Raw genomic sequence first — 16,814 nt, 5'->3', positions numbered from 1 at the left:
GCAAATTTACTAGCAGACAAACTCTGACAAGCGACATGTATAATCTTGACATGGATGCAGCCGCTGTGGAACACGAGTCTGACGTCATTGATGGAGAACGTATTCAATCTTCTCGTGCACGGTTGAGTCACTGAAATTAAACAAAAACCACCTTACAAAACAATGTCTAAGGGTTGGTTAAATAAAGCAATTTTTAATATTACGGTAACCCATTTCGATTCTTATAGTAATATTCAACAAACCACTTTTCAACTTTTAAATTAGACGAATATATATATATATACTGAGCTGACACGTTCTATGTAAACATGCACTTTCAAACAATATAATTTCTATTCTTTTACACCGTGTACACACTGTAACGTGACAACATTCTGTGTCTTTAGAATCACACGTCAGTGGTGCTACTAAAAAGATAGTGACCCTCGCATTACGTATAAAGTGAAATTTTAGAAATAAACATATGACAGGAGTGTAGTAAAAACAAAATTTATGAGATCTTAGCAAGAAGAACTACATAGTCACGACATGTGCACATTGGCGGGTAGGGATTTGCTGAGGTGGATTTTGAATTAAAAAAAAAACAAATTAAGCTAATGCAGTTACCTGCCAAATTGTCCTTACATTGTTTAAGACGGAAGACGCGTTCACTCCTGGAGCAAACAGCTCACCACCTGTTTACTGGCAAATGCATTCCATCTGAAAATAATTAACAGAAAATTAACTATTTAAACGTCAAGTTGAATTTTGGACTTTTAAGGGAAAATATTGTTGACGTCAAGACAAAATGTCGACATGATGTTTTATGTCCAAAATGCCACATTTTTCGCAAATATCATTCACAAATGTTATCTTCCATCATCTTTACATGCACAGTACTTACAACAGATCGATGCCAATTTCAGTCCCAGATTTCCGACCATTTCGTAGAAATTGTAGCAATGAAACACAAGGCTGCTTTCTTCTCCATCTTCTACTGACCTCGGTCCAATCTGAACACCTCTCACCAAAATGACGCATACGATTATATACAGTTGTCCACCTTCCGTACTGAAGCCTCGATTTCAACTAGTCTTTGTTGAATGGTACGGCGGAAACATGACCACCCCCCCCCCCATCCTCCCCCCCCCCCCTCCATCCCTGGAAGGTGATTCGGGTTTGCTGAAATCATAAAGGCAAAAACATTAAAAGTTATCTGTTTTTTGTCCACAACAGTTGTGATATGAAATTTTAAATATACACGAATGCCCCTGTACCGTGTCTTTGTGTTAACAAAAGGGACAGGAAAATACCCCACCTCAAACACAGAATGTAAGCATCACAGATGAAGGCACTGAGTAGTGGGGTGCAAAGTTTTGAACTCTATGAAAAAGATAACAACTGTTCATTTTGGCAAAAAAAAAAAAAAAAAAATTGATTTTCCTCGGGTAAACGGTTCCCATACTTTTTTTTATTATATATAAAACCCAGCCAACACATCCATTTAGACGGACGTACTAGTATTTACCTTGACGCAAATTGCACTTTTTCTTCCGAATTAGGCGTTTTCGTAAATACATATCTTAACAATCCTTATTTATAAACTTTTATTAAGTTTATATGTTTTTATTTAAGTCAAGTGGTCATTTTATGGATATCAGACGTTAAAAAGATAATTTATCATCATGTTTGCCATTATGATCTGAGAAATACTGCAGATTCACTTATTTTCGGTCAAAATACATTGTACGTCTCAGAGTTGAGATCAATTTGACTGCGTCCAAGGATATTTTGTGTCTTTACACATTTGCTTGTATAGCGCAGGAGTTTCCTTCATAATTTGGTGTTCGAGTTCAAATCTTGCAAAGTGTAGGGAGCAATGATATCATACACGGGTTCTTGCAGATATCAGAAGACACAATGCATGAAGCATTATCTATTGGCAAACATCGTTTTATTTGATTTCTGTTATGCATATATGATGACCATTTTGGCCGCTGAAACGGTTAATGGTCTAATATAGTATTCTTTTACAATCGCCATTCATGTAGTCATTTCATTTTCAGGAGCTCGTGCCAAAGGTGGATATTACAAAGTTTACACTAAAATGAAAAATATACTACAATCTGTATAGGAACTATTTCCAATGTCAGCAAAGTCTAGGGTCCTTTAGAAAGGACAAACCGAACGTAGCCTGGTAAATGCAAATTTGTTTCAAGTAATTATATTTATGCCAAGGTGTCAACAGCCCGGATCTTTCTTGCAATGGGGTCCACAATACAAGCTAGGTATACAACAGAGACACGTGTAGTCGTGTATGTAACATAAGTCTGAAGCATGCTTGCAACAGCCACTGTAGTTGCCACAGCAACCGCGGTCAGAGCCCCGGATGTTCCAGCCGGCGGAATTCGACACAAACCACCAGCCACCCCCGGACTCACAGCCCGACACTCTGAAAGTAGAAAATGCATTAAACAGTTAATTTTGATCTGATAAACTGGGCACTATTACAAAGACGGCTATTGCGTCCCCAGCTCCATGTAGTAATCTGGAAATCATTCATTCATTTACTGGTGTGTCTTTATTTTTATTCATTAATTTGTTATATATAGGCCCAACGTGTATAAAAATGTTTCTATTTATCATTTCTTCTGGAATCTTCCTTGCAGAGAAGGGCACAAAATAAGTGCAGTTACAATATTTAGAAAATTTATTGGACTGTGTGTTGTAAATTTTTCTAAAAGCAAACAGAAAATAATAATAATAAGCACCCGACAAATGTGAAGAATATTCTTCAATCAGGATATTTTATTCTAAATTGGCTCTACAATAGTTAACACCAAAGTACAGATTTACATACTTGCAGTTAATGGAGCCGCATGCTCTTCTGCGAGCAAGACCTTTCGTGAGTGAAGATCGTTTCTGGGCAGAATAAACTTCGTTCCCTGATCTCTCACTGGCGGCTTTCACCAAATGTGCCACCAGTAACAATGCAGCGGCAACTAGTGAAATTTTCATTGTTTTTCAAACTTTATGGCTCTGAATAAAGAAAGAATAATCTCAAATCAAAGTAACATCTTCAATCATACACATAGATATTACTGAAGCGATTGGGTCTGAAAACAGTGACAAAGGCAGTGACAAATCTTCTTTATAAAAGCAACATAATGTAGTGATTTTTGAAAATACTTGACAGTTATTAATCTAGACAATCGAGGCAAAGATGCTGCACTACATTTTCCAGAAATCTCAAACCTTTTGGTCCAAATGGAAGCTGTATTTGTATAGCAGAGCTGTTGAACTGGCGGCGAATTCGTCCAGATTGAGCTCCTGATAAATTTGTCTTCCGCACTTTTCTTTTATAGGTATCTATCACTCGACGGAACAATAGAATAATTGTACTCCCATGCAATAGCTATAGCTATAACTAGGACCCCATTCCCATAGATTTTAGATCGATCTACCCCTGTGGGGAGTCTCACTAGATTACTGTCAGCTTAGCCGGCTTAAGCGTCTGTCCCGCCTACTAAAAGCTGTAAGGGGGTAATTAACTATGGTGCTCGCTCGGCTGACTGCAATTTAGCGTGAAACACCAGGGAGTTAGGTCGATCTAAATCTTAATCTTTGGATCGAGCTAAATCTCTGGGAATGCACCCTAGCTAGGACTCTGTTACCACTACTTCTTGTGACGTCATAGGAAAACGTGAGTGAGTACAACTCAGAAATCAAGCCAGACCCGTCAAAATCGCCAAGTACAAATTAGCATTATTACCGGCAATATAAAAACTGCTATATAAGCCTTCCTATTGGTTGGAAAGTGCAAACTGTTCCGAGAGGACAAATAGTTTTGCTTCTTACTGACGACTTACGGATATTTGGCACATTTAATGTGATTAACAGCCTTAAATACGTCTTAATTTATTATCTTTTTATCAAAATCTATAAACAGAAATTAACCTCGAGAAAATTGAAATGGTTTGAAACGATATTGAACGATACTTTATAGACTAAAATAGCATACAAAATTAAAGTACTGGCTGTAACAGACTACTAGCGCACCCTGTGGTCAGAGAGGTGCTTGGACCCACCCTAACCGTAGGTAATTATGTAGGCTCAACTAATTTCATAAGATAATTATACTCTTGTATGCCGCATATACAGTGGACAACTTTTTTTGCAACAGGTACTCAAACGCCCACTTGTACCCTTATTACAACGTTGGCCACAGGGGTCGCTGTTAGTCTGTTAGTTAGGTTATAGTAGAAACACGCAATTTATTGAACAAACTGGCTCATTCTTATCTCTTTTTTAATATATCTTTTTTTTTATATATAGCAGTTATTAAAATAAAGAAAGCTGTCATAACTGTCAAGATATAAAACTCGGATCGTCAGCTTGCGGCCAGTGGAGTGCCGTGTCCGTGCGTATCTTTGTGAAAATAACAGCGGTAATGAAGTTATGTCACTGTCAGTATTACATAAACTTTTGCTGGGACTCTGTGCTTCTTGGGCAGGTAGAAGCAAAACTTTGCCCGTGAGCAAAGTTAGCCTATAAGGTTAAAAAAAAAATGCGATTTTTTGTAATATTCTCTTAAGAGATTATTACTGAGATATAGCCATCTATGAAGGCCCACTTGGTCTGATGACAAGCACAAAATCCAGAATAATTGCGCTAACCACTGTTTAGGTGGGAAAATGGAATTTATTATATTTTAATGGGTTGTTTACAATGTATTTATTATGAAAAATGAATTTCATATGAAGAGTTATCCCTTTAAGATTAAAACATGCCGTTTCATCGCTTTCCTCGCAATATTTGGCGGAAAATATTTGATTTTTACAAGGCGATGACATTGGCCCGTACGACCAACACAAAGTACCGGTTGAGCCGGGGTAGTGAACGTCCAGTGGAATTAAGTAGAGCTGTTACAGCCACGCTGCCCTAACTGGCGAGTTTTGCTACTCATGCAGCCCACCCGTGGAGACAGTATTATAGTTTTACTTGTCAGGTGAAAATTCATCATATCTGCCATTTCATATATTCTAATCTTAACCACACAGAAATTGGGACAATATCCCTGTAGATGACACATTAGTAAGTGGACTACATTTTCTGTATGCATGTACACGAACCCTAGGTTTCATGAATTTCACAGTGCTATGGATTATTAAAACAATCTTTGATGAATTGCGGTAATAACTTGATCTTTCCAATGAGGAAAAATTGTGAATGTTACGGACACCGTATTTTTGTCATGATTTCTTTAAATCAGAATGTTCCCGTTGAGGACGTTGAGTGCATGGTAACAACAAAACTGAAAAGCAGACTACATTCTATTTGATTGGTACGCAGTAAAAAGCACCAGAAATGCTTTAAGGAAATACAAATTTCATAATTATGTATTTGAAAGGTTGATAATTTTTGCCAATTGATAGGCGGGAGTCAATACAGTATCTTCCATTAATTTCTTTAAATATGTTGAATATCTTTGGATGCAGACGCGCAACTTATAATTCATAGACTGTCAGGGACGAAATATCTACATTCTAAAAATTATAGCTCTATAATATGGGTCCAAGTAGGGGGGGAATTACCCTACAATCGCAACAACATCGATCGTTGATATAATTCTATAATTCCACACTTAGTCCGGTGGCTTAAGGAAAGAATCATGACACGATGGATAAAAGCACCAAATTTTGCATGTGGGTACCTTTTGACATTCTAAATCAAATTAGAGCCGTAGCCCACGGAAAAAAATTACCGTTTGGCCAAAAATCCAAAATGGCCGCCAATTTATTGAATTCTTTAGAAATATGTATATGCCTATGTTGATTTTTATCAAATAAATTATTTTCTCAAAGTTTTCCACACCCTTATTACCCATTTTATTCATATATGTCAAATAGCAAACAAGTTCCCTTGCACTTTTTGAAAAAATCCAAGATGGCTGTCATTTGTCATAGAAACAACCATAGGAATACTAGTGCACAACTATTACCAGCTAGAACGATACGTTGCCCACTGTCAAATTAAGTCTGCTTCTCAGATCTTTGTTACCCACATAATATGTTTGTGGTGAGTAACTACGAAGTGTTCTTGGGCATTTTGGAAAATCCAAGATGGCTGCCATGTGCCACAGGAATTCTAGTATACGGTGATTCAACTAATGGCAACTGGAAAGATTAATTTTTCACTATCAAATTAAGCTGGTTTCTGAGTGTTTTTCCACATCCTTTCTACCCACACAATATGTATGTGGTGAGTAACTAACAGTATTCTTGGGCATTTTAAGAAAATCCAAGATGGCCGTCATATGTAATAGGAATACTTATAGTATTACAAAGGGTTGGAACTAATGCCAGCGAATTCACTATCAAATTCAGTTTATTTTTTAGTGCTTTACACAGTATTATTACACTGTGATACATATCTAGCAGGTAATAAATGTGCATATTTGATCATTTTGAGAAAACCCAAGATGGCCGTCACTGGCCATAGGAATACTACTGGAATTACAACTGCACATCCATGGTTTTTCATCTACTACCAGGGTGAATTTGTGTTTGCTTATCAAGTTTTGCCCATCCTTATTAGTCTTATGATATATATCTGGTGGGTAAATAGTGTGCATCCTTGGATATTCTGAGAAAAAGATACCTACAATTTAACATAGGAATACTAATGGGTGGGTTTCAATTGCTGCTAGAGAGGCATATGGTTCATTATACATTTACATTTCCATGGGTTTGTTTTAAAAATAATTTATGTTTTTCATTCCATTTATTATTACTCCTATGATGTATACCTGGTCTGTAGCATGTGTGTATCTTTGGGTATTCTGAAAAAATTCAAGATGTCTGCCTTTTGTCATTAGAATTTTCGAACACATAATCAAATAATGCTAGAAATACACTGAGTACGATTTAAACGTAGTTAACGTTGGGTTGTTTTTAATGTTTTTCATATCCTATTTATCCTTATGAAAGAATCTGTGTGTTTTGAAAGTGTATGTATCCTTGAGTATTATTCGGAGAAATCCAAGATAGCTGCCAGTTGTCATAGGAATATATCATTCAAATGCACATAGGTGTCAATTAATAAAACAGTTCAAACATTGATTCCAACATGAAATAAAGCTGTTTGATGTTTAAACATGTTGACAACCTTATTAACCTTACTCTTTATAAATCTGGTGTGTAACAAGTGTGCATCTTGCGTATTTGAGAAAATTCAAGATTGCTGCAATTCACAATAGGAATAGTACAGTCAACTACTGCCAGAGAGACATTGGGTTCAATATAAAATGAATTTTGTTTCTCTGTATTTCCCACATTCTTTTTGGACTTTTAGATATCTATCTGGTGGATAACAAGTGTATACCCTTAAGTATTTTGAAAAAATATCATGATTACCCTCATTTGCCTTAGAAGTGCCTATTAAATCTAATGCACCACTTTTCCTATGGGGAAAAGAAGGCCATCTTGGATTTCCCCAAAATGATAAAATATGGACATTAATTACCTAACAGATATGTATCATGGGATAATAATACTAAAAAACAGAATAACAACTGAATTCAGCTTTTTTATTTGTAAGCCTATCTCTCGCAGGTATTAACTGAACCCCACCTTCTATGGCTAATGGCAGCCATTTTGTTTTGTTTTCAAAAATGATACACATAACATTCTCATCACATATATATTATATGAATTAAAAAGATGTGGAAAATACTCAGAAACAAACCTAATTTATCAATTAATATTATATCTCCATGGCAGAAGAAGCCCTATGTGTATATTAGTATTCCTTTGATATGGGGGCCATCTTGGATTTTTCTCGAATTGCCTGTGAATAAAGGTTAGTTACTCACCACAAATATATTATTTGTGTAATAAGAAACAAAATTAATTAGATAGTGGGCAATGCATCTTCCTAGTTGGCATTAGTTAGTTGAATACCCTTGTATATGGTCTAGTATTCCTATGCCATACGGCGGCCATCTTGGATTTTTCAATAAGTCCAAGGACACTAGTTTGGTATCTGACACATATGCATAATATGGGTAATAACGATGTGGAAAACATTGAGAAAATACTTAATTTGATAAAAATCAACATAGATATGTATATATTTCTACAAAATTTCACAAATTGGCGGCCATTTTGGATTTTTTGGCCAAACAGTAAATTTTTTCCGTGGGCTACGGCTCTAATTTGATTTAGTATGTCAAAAGGTACCCACATGCAAAGTTTGGTGCTTTTATCCGCTGTGTCACGATTTGGCCATTTTTTTGCCCTAAGCAACTGGACTAACTTTCTTGGATAAACGTCCATTTATGGGACCAGGGTGGTGGTTTTACGTGGCCGAATAAACAACCCCGAATAAAACAACATTGGAAAAATATTTACAAAAGAATTCGATTTAGAAATGAATCTTATTTTTGACCAAACAAAGCCACTCAGTTAAATTAAAGTAAAACAAAATATGGTTTGGCGGTTTACAGCGACTGGCGTGTCGGACGATTCTAGGACACTCCTCAGGATAATCCCCCCCCCCCATCCCAGGAAAGAATATGTTGCTTTTGAACTATCCATTTGAGGCATTTATACATTTCTATAATGGTTTACTGAATATAAAAAAGGGTAAATGAAAAAAGACTGGCTACTATTATAAGATTTGGGAAGCTGACTTATGCGCTTAAACAGAACTTAGAGGTAACCTAAGTTAGAGGTAATCCCCCCCCCATCCCAGGAAAGAATATGTTGCTTTTGAACTATCCATTTGAGGCATTTATACATTTCTATAATGGTTTACTGAATATAAAAAAGGGTAAAATGAAAAAAGACTGGCTACTATTATAAGATTTGGGAAGCTGACTTATGCGCTTAAACAGAACTTAGAGGTAACCTTAAATCAGATGCTATAAATGCAAATTTGCCATAACATTTTATTTGTCAAATAAACAAATACTACCATTTTATCCATTTTTTTCTAAAAGCAAACATTTATTTTACATATGAGTGAGTTTTTTTAATAACAAGGAAAAACGCATTACTGAAATATTAACAATATTTATTTTGTTTATAAAATAAATAGTTTAATATCACATACAAACTTTGATCTTTGAACACAAAATCTAGCACTTACTTACTCCCTTTTAACTAAATTTAGAAGAACTGCTAACATAACAAGACAACTGTATTTGTCATCCTACAATTTGTATGATTAGCTAGATTCATACTGATTTCAATGCAAATGATTATCATTAATAACAATTGTTATCATTATTATTTGGTAATTTCATCTACTAAGAGGAGAACATGGATCTTGATCCAGTTCAATATTGACATTCTGTACAGTTGTCTTTGCATGCACATCTGATAAGCTCCCAGCATGCACTGGGCACTTTAGGTGTAGTCATCCACACTGGCTCCCACTGCCATAATCAGGCATATTTCAGTAAAAATCAAATTAAAAAAAATCAACTTGTCAAATGTATACTGACACCAAGCACAGTGTATATAAACCTAGTGCCCTTCCCAAAACTTCACCGTTTCCTTTGCACTGAACAGCCATTTGAAAGTTCTCATTACCCAACAACAACAACACACACACACACACACACACACACACACACACACACAAAAGAAATAAAGGTTCCTCTCAGTGAATTAAAACACGACAATTATCTCAATCCAATTCCAACAGAGAAACAGCAGTAACAATACACTCAGTGTATGGCATTTCTGTAACATAGTCCAAAATGTGTAATAATAGAAAAGTCCCACAAATCAAATAGTTGTTTTGGTGATGTTTCTCACCTCATAGCAAGGGCAATTGTAAGTTCAATGCAGTAATTTCTGTGGGTATGCAAAAAAGAGTCCACAGTAAAAGAGAATGTGACTTTTGGTTGGCGCTGAAATCCCAGAAACTGCATGTCCATCAGTCCAGTGATGAAGGTCATAATATTTGAAAACTCTAATCCTTTTCTTCTGCCAGCTGAAAGGGAAATAGTGTAGTGCCCCATTAGAATACTTGTAAGCATAACATGAACACAATTCATTCATAGTTTGTTCCCAAAATAAAAAGCACTTGCCAAAGTCAAAACCTCAATAGAAAATTTCTACACTAAAGAAGCAGCAGCAGTCATAATTTTTCCAAAATCAAACCCAAACTTAAATGTAGACGTACCCACTATTTTGATTTAGGGCACATTCCCAATGGAACTATCAATCTATGTAGTCAGATTGATCCAACTCTGCAGGGACTCTGGCTGAATGCAATCATATTAAAACACCTCTTGTTTCCAAACTTGTATAATCACCAGCTTTTTTTATATATATTTTACTCAATGCCACGAGGCATGTTAACCTGATTGCATTCAGCGTGAGTCCCCATGGAGTTGGATCTATCTATGTAGAATGGTAGTTTCATTGGGAATGGGTCCTTAGAGGGCAACCTACACTGTTTGTGTTCTACAGAAACATTTTCATTCAATTATTTCCCGACAATTTGAAACAAAAGATTTAAATTCATAATATCAAAACAAGGTTTTTGTCAATTTAAAATGATAAACTATCTTATTATTACCTGTAGCCTCTCTTGGATATCTTAAGAATTCTCCACATGTAATTTCCTCCTCTGCTTAGAAGACAATCAAGGAATGTTGGGCATGGACCTCCTTGAAGTAGGCCAAACTCCTGTGAAATTACAACATACAAATACTACGTATATATCATATCTTACACAAAAATACAAAAAATGTGATTAGCATGGGTCTTCAAGCTCGTGGAGGTTCTTAAGTCACACCTTGAAAATGCCAATATGTGAAAAATTAAATTTTCACAAAAAACTGATTAACTGCCAAAAAAATTTACCAAATAGACTGCATTGCCCACTGAAGCTTTATTTAAGTCCCATGTTTCTTACTGTAAGTTTGAGAACAGTAAGTGACATGGTTTTCCTTAAATGGTCATCATGGGAGCAGTGTCCAAAATAGGGGTGTCTTCAAATTTTGATGCAATATTACATAATGTTTAACAGGATAATTACCATCAATTTCTAATAATAAAATATTAGTATCATGGATATTCAGAAAATGTTCCTAGCAAAGGTCTTCAGGCCCAAGGAACTTCAAAGTCACACCTTGAAAATGCCAAAATGTAGACAAGACAGCACTGTCCTGAAATGTGTTTTTTTCCATTTTTAACAATTTTTTAACATATAACAAAATTAACAATTTACTGCCATTTATATATGATCAACTAAGAAAATTGATGAGATGGGAAAAATATCAATAGAACAGTGTTTAATGTCCAATTTCCTCCATTCTGAGTTTCTGAACATAGTGAATGAATGAATCTGACAAACTGCAATGATATGAGTTTATTTCCATTTTTGAAACTCTATTATACAATACATGATAACAAGTTTACCATCATTTTTACATAATCAACTAACAATGTTGTAAAGATGCAGGAAATGTCAAACAAACACTTTTACGAATCTTATTAGTTAAATAATGAGACTGTTAACATGCCTAAGAATTGAATCTGAGGAAATGTGAAAAAACAGCATAACGTATAAAATAATGGCCTGATTATGCTGATTTTCGAACTTGACCTGCGTTTTAGTAAGTTTAATTACTCCTGTGAGTTTCATGACAACAGGTCTATCGGTTTTCCTTGAAATGTGTTAACAGTGTTGCACATATGCTGAAAAGTGAAAAAAAAAACAGCATAACTACTAAAATAGTGGCCCGATCATGCCGATTTTCGAACTTGATCTGCGTTTTAATAAGATTGATTACTCCTGTGAGTTTCATGACAACAGGCCTATCGGTTTTCCTTGAAATGTGTTAACAGTGTTGCACATATGCTAAAAAGTGAAAAAACAGCATAAATTCTACAATAATGGCCCGATCATGCTAATTTTCGAACTTGACCTGCGTTTTATGAATATTAGTCAGCTCTGTAAATATAAAGCCAAAAAGTAAAACTGTCTTCCACTTATGGTGTTAACGCTGAAAGTGCACGGCGACGGCGACATGATCGGCGACGGCGACGGCGACGGCGACGACAGACGCAGGTGATGGCAATATGTACAGACACATCTGTGTCTGTACATAAAAAAATACTCCTAGGAGATGGGCCAGAGAGATGTTCCAACCTAGGATACCTGCAGGCTGGGGCTGAAATAATAAATGACATTAATAGGGCCACTTAAAGCTAAATGATAAAATGCGCATTTAGTTCCCAGTGGACACTGTGGGAAAAAAATTGAACATAGCTCTGTAACTAAGTGATAGGAGATATGAACCCTTAATCATAATGCTTCATTAATCATTTAAATAATTTATTTAAACAAAGACATTATTTTGCATCTTTTGTGATAAAATCCGAAGTAAAACTTTCCAGAACTTTTTCCGGCATCAGTTTGCAGTATTTGTTGTCGTGATCAAATGGGTGTTAAAACAGTGCTGTTAGCTGTTCAGATGATGAGGGAGATATATCTGAATTTAATATTACAGTTTTCAACCCAAGAATGCTGTTTTTACACCATGAAATTGGCAAATTCACCCCGATTTATTTTTGATGCAGCAGGATTATCTCATAACATGACAATATTTATTTTCCATATTATCTAAGAAGATAAGGAAAAAACCCAAATGTAACAATCAATCTCTCTTAAGTGATACCACTGAAAGCATAACAATTAACAAAGAACCGCAGCATGAAGAATCCATAATCAATACAACAGCTTGAAAATGCTTTAAATTTATTTATATATGTATATATTTATATATCTGGGGTAGCGCTAGCACTCGCCAACTTAGCCAAATGCTAAAACTGACTTAATTTGGTTTAACAAAAAGGGCTTGATTTGGCAAATTTTAGTCAAATAAAAACTATTTTCATAAGAAATTGACAAAAAAGTGATGATTTGGCTAAGCGAAAAAAATTGCTAGCGCTACCCCAGTATATGTTATGTATATATAATGATACTGTCAAAATGAAAAAAAGATGACAGTTGTGGGAGATAATCATTTGCTTCAAACATTGCAGTCTAGCAAAATATCATTTTAGAACATGGTTCCTCACAAATTTGTTTGTTACATTACTGCAATAATACTGTAATAATACTGCTTACCATATCACCTTCCCGTCTCTGGCTGTGTATATTCCACTTGTCCTAAAATTTGCCACATCCCATGTGTTGCATATCTGGATGAGATGACGGCTAGGGATGTTCTCGTTAGTTTTAACTGTCTGTTCCTTATTATTAAAAGCCATGTCCATGTAGCCAGCTGCTGCCTAGAAGCCACCATGTCATACAGAAAGGTGCTGGAAAAAACAAAACAGTCCAGTCAACCACTAGTCTTGGTCATGAAGATGTCTGGTGTGTTTTTGTGCTGGATACAGTATTTGGCACTGCAGCCAGTTGCAACAAAGCGTCAGTGCCACCCGAGCTTGGGAATGAGGTACGGCTGACAGAGATATCAACAAGGTACCAGCGGGATGGTCAAGTGAAATGAACTTGGCATGTGTGTTCTGCAGCAGTGTGTCTGAGGAAGGGTGGACATTGACCTCTAGAAGAACTGGATATTTTTTAAAATTAAAAGGGCTAGCATTTTGGGCATGCATGCAGTTGGAAAAGGTTGTGATGCTCCTAAAAGACTGAGTGAATTTTTATCCATGCCTATCCCTCTTCATAGCCATCCCTGGCTACCAAACAGATAGGAGACATAGCACGACAGACTGCCCAGGAGAGCATGGATAAGGTGGTGCTACAAGTAAAACAGCTTCTGCATGGCTTGGACTTCGATTCGGGGAAGGTTGTGGACTGTGCCATCACAATAGATAGCTCATGGCAGAGCCGCAACATTTCTAAGCACGGGTTCGTTGCAGTGATATCAGTAGTTACAGAGAAAGTGCTGGACACACATTCTTCATGCTGAACTCATGTGAACATAGTATCATAAAAAGTACAGTCATTATGTCATTCGTTAAACAAAATGTTCTGTAAAGTTTAAGATATTCAGTCATAACACTTTTGTAGTTCCATGGAGCAGTATGGTCTATGTTACAACCCATTTGTGGGCGATGGAGACAGACTGGCATTTGGTGTGTGCAACATGAACAGCCTTATGGTCCAGAATTTGAGCTGGTCAAGGAGGAGTGTGTTGGGCAAAACAAAAGCTATTACAGTAAACTTTGCACAATCAGAGACAAAATGTCAATCAGTTAATATTAGAGGAACTCGTGTCAGTGAAGTATCCCATTTCAAACTGTTGGGTGTTTTTATCACTAACAAGTCTGAACATGTATATAAATATAAAAAAGCATGCACATGATCGTTTTTTCTGTGCCAGCTTAAATGTGCTAAACTGTCCTCATCTGATCTTGTTCAGGTATATCAGAGTTTAATTCGGACCGTGGTTGAATATGCTTGTCCTGTGTGGCACCCTGGATTAACTGGAGAACAATGTAAAATAATAGAATCCATCCAGTCAAGGGCACTTAGGATAATATTCCCTGAATTAACTTATGTAGATGCTCTAGCCAAAGCAAAACTTATTACATTAAAAGAGCGCAGATTTGAACTCTGCAAATCATTTTTTGCAAAAATACAAAATGACACAGACAAGCTGAACTACCTTTTAACCTGCAATCCACACAGAAGACTAAGAAATAGCCTGTCAAAGTTTAACAAAAATTAGAAATGAACGTTTTAAAAACACTTATTCCTTTCTCTTTATTAAACCATTAGTGGTCGAGTTTTATTTTTGAAACTCATTTTGGCCTTTATTATATTTAATTTTCATTACTCCATCCTCTTTTACACTAACTTTCAGATGCCTGTGTAAAAAAATTTATTTTATTTATTTATTTTTTTTAAACTCATTAATTTCTATTCGCATATCCTATATGATATATCAGTACTTTAATTTGTAAATTTTATTCTCACTCCATTTTATGTATAACTTCAACCTTTTGGTTGCCATGTCTTAATAAACTTACTTACTTACATATACAGAAAAGGATGGGAAGCAGAATCAGTCAGATCATAGAGAGAAGTAGAGGTATTTTATATTGAAAAATATATTTTGCTGTCAAATGTAGTTTATGTTCTATTACCATCAAAGTAGAAATGCAATTTGTACTAGTACAGGTCAATGACATCGAGAGAAACACAAGGAAACAAAGCAAGGACAAGCAATGGATAAAAGACTATTTTATCTGTTTAACCTCTTCTAACTTTGGAGAAATTTGCAAGTGTTCAGTTGGAACTGATAGAATTAAACTTGCCAATTCTTTTGTGTGCCCTAAGAAGGTTGATGCACCATCACTCTGACATGGATGTCTGTATGAACACATAGCTGTCAGCAAGTATGTGAAGAGACATCAGGTGTCAGAACATTGCCATGTGGCATGTTTTTACATCAGCATAGTATCCATACTTGGCAAGTACACCTGAGAGAATTATTAATGAAGCAACAACACTGGAGGTTAAAAGCCCCTTTACCAGCCATGATGTATATATATACCAGTATCAAACCCCCAATGTTGTACTTGAAACTTGGTTTGTAACTGGCCTTATCATATTTCAATGACGTCAGACTGTTATACCAATCACATACTTCTCAGTGGTGTAGGTTTGGACTTCACCAAAATGGTGAGGGAAGAGTTTCAGAAGCAAGTGCAAACTAGGAAAATCACCAACATGCCTACGGACAAAAGCTTAAACAAATGGACGCATTTAAAAAATGCTAAGATGCATACAGGTCTGGTGAATTTTACCAAACTGCAAAGGCTCCTCCAAGATACAAAACATGTCAAAACCCAATGCAGTGTGGGTTTTGCTGGCTGTGTTTTCTTCACCAGAGAAAGAACTTGATTTTTTTAAAATTCAGATCTGTAACTGTACATAACGAGAAAAATACCAAAATATCAGTACAAAACTGAAAGGTTTTAATTGGTACATAAAAGCACATAGAAATCTTTTTTAAAAAAGTGGCAGGATTGTTTTAAGGTGAAAGAGACATCTGATGGAGACTCTCTTGAAATGTTGCTAAAATGATGTTGATTTTAGGCATTCTCATACAGCTGCATTCGACAGATTTGATGACATACATCCTGTGAGAAAGCTACAAAACATAGGGACATTAATTGAAGAACTGACAGTCAAGAGAAGACAAATTCTAGTGTTGTCTCCAAAACAAACTGACAACTTTAGTGACACTTTTGGTTGCAGTCTGTTGAGTTTTATCATATTCATATTTCACAAGTGGTAAATCAGGGACAAACAGATTTTTATCTCCCTAGACAAGCAGTAAAAAGAATTTATTCATTAACATTAAGTGTTGTTCTACCATTTTACTAAGAAGGCTGGCTAATGACCAAGTTGGTTTGGAACACACAGGAGAAGCTAAGGCATCGTTCCCATACCAAGACAGATCTTGTGATCGTTGTAAAATTTTGTCCTTTTCACAAAAAGAAAGTACAACAACACTGAGCGTCCATGTGGTTTTAGAATGGTTAAAGATACTTGTGAATAATAATAATTTATACAAGTGTTTCTACTCCTCTTCTATTGTAGGACAAATTGCGATGAGGAAATTCCCAAAGATTTTGTGGATGTTGCACTCAACATGGTGTTACCAAAAATATCATCCACTGAAAAAGTGAAAAAGATGCATGGAAAAGGGTGCATTAAGGCACTATTTAAAAGAAAAGTAACAAAGGTTATTAATAGTTTTATTTCTGTGATTTCAACTACCTGTCTTTATTTTTTAAACTGATTCATACAAAACTTATTTCTATAATTTTTGT

General features: G+C 35.7%; 2 protein-coding genes and 2 long non-coding RNA genes across 5 annotated transcripts in view; all 4 read right to left on the bottom strand.

Moving 5' to 3' along the window:
• LOC106179362 (uncharacterized) overlaps nucleotides 1-16,814 on the bottom strand; it is a 118,831-nt gene that overhangs the window by 45,964 nt on the left and 56,053 nt on the right. The gene's annotated exons all lie outside the window — the stretch shown is intronic.
• Nucleotides 1-16,814, bottom strand: part of LOC147761839 (uncharacterized) — a 182,271-nt gene that overhangs the window by 117,703 nt on the left and 47,754 nt on the right. The window lies entirely within an intron of this gene.
• Nucleotides 1,912-3,394, bottom strand: LOC106153358 (uncharacterized). Its single transcript, XM_087013706.1, has 3 exons — nucleotides 3,235-3,394; nucleotides 2,840-3,018; nucleotides 1,912-2,431 (listed from the first exon to the last, which is right to left on the bottom strand). The coding sequence occupies exons 2-3, from the start codon at nucleotides 2,995-2,997 to the stop codon at nucleotides 2,221-2,223; spliced, it is 369 nt and encodes a 122-aa protein (XP_086869832.1). The 5' UTR covers nucleotides 2,998-3,018; nucleotides 3,235-3,394; the 3' UTR covers nucleotides 1,912-2,220.
• The window catches only part of LOC106152492 (uncharacterized), a 153,385-nt gene continuing 145,608 nt past the window's right edge, over nucleotides 9,038-16,814 (bottom strand). For both annotated transcript variants that reach the window (XR_015334680.1, XR_015334679.1), the window contains exons 3-5: nucleotides 13,132-13,325; nucleotides 10,573-10,682; nucleotides 9,038-9,981 (exon numbers count right to left, since the gene is read on the bottom strand). This is a non-coding gene — a long non-coding RNA (uncharacterized LOC106152492). The remainder of the gene's footprint in view (nucleotides 9,982-10,572; nucleotides 10,683-13,131; nucleotides 13,326-16,814) is intronic.

This window comes from Lingula anatina, chromosome 5, assembly GCF_051362555.1.
Source record: "Lingula anatina isolate TDL-2025a chromosome 5, LinAna3.0, whole genome shotgun sequence".
NCBI lineage: Eukaryota > Metazoa > Brachiopoda > Lingulata > Lingulida > Lingulidae > Lingula > Lingula anatina.
The sequence above is the reverse complement of the archived record's forward strand: the minus strand, read 5'-3'. Positions and strand labels throughout refer to the sequence as shown.

Excerpts from the sequence above, each read along its gene's own strand:
- LOC106153358 (XM_087013706.1), bottom strand. The coding sequence starts at position 2,997 with ATGAAAATTTCACTAGTTGCCGCTGCATTGTTACTGGTGGCACATTTG. Across the intron at positions 2,432-2,839 it reads TGCGGCTCCATTAACTGCAA|AGTGTCGGGCTGTGAGTCCG; the intron begins GTATGTAAATCT and ends TTCTACTTTCAG.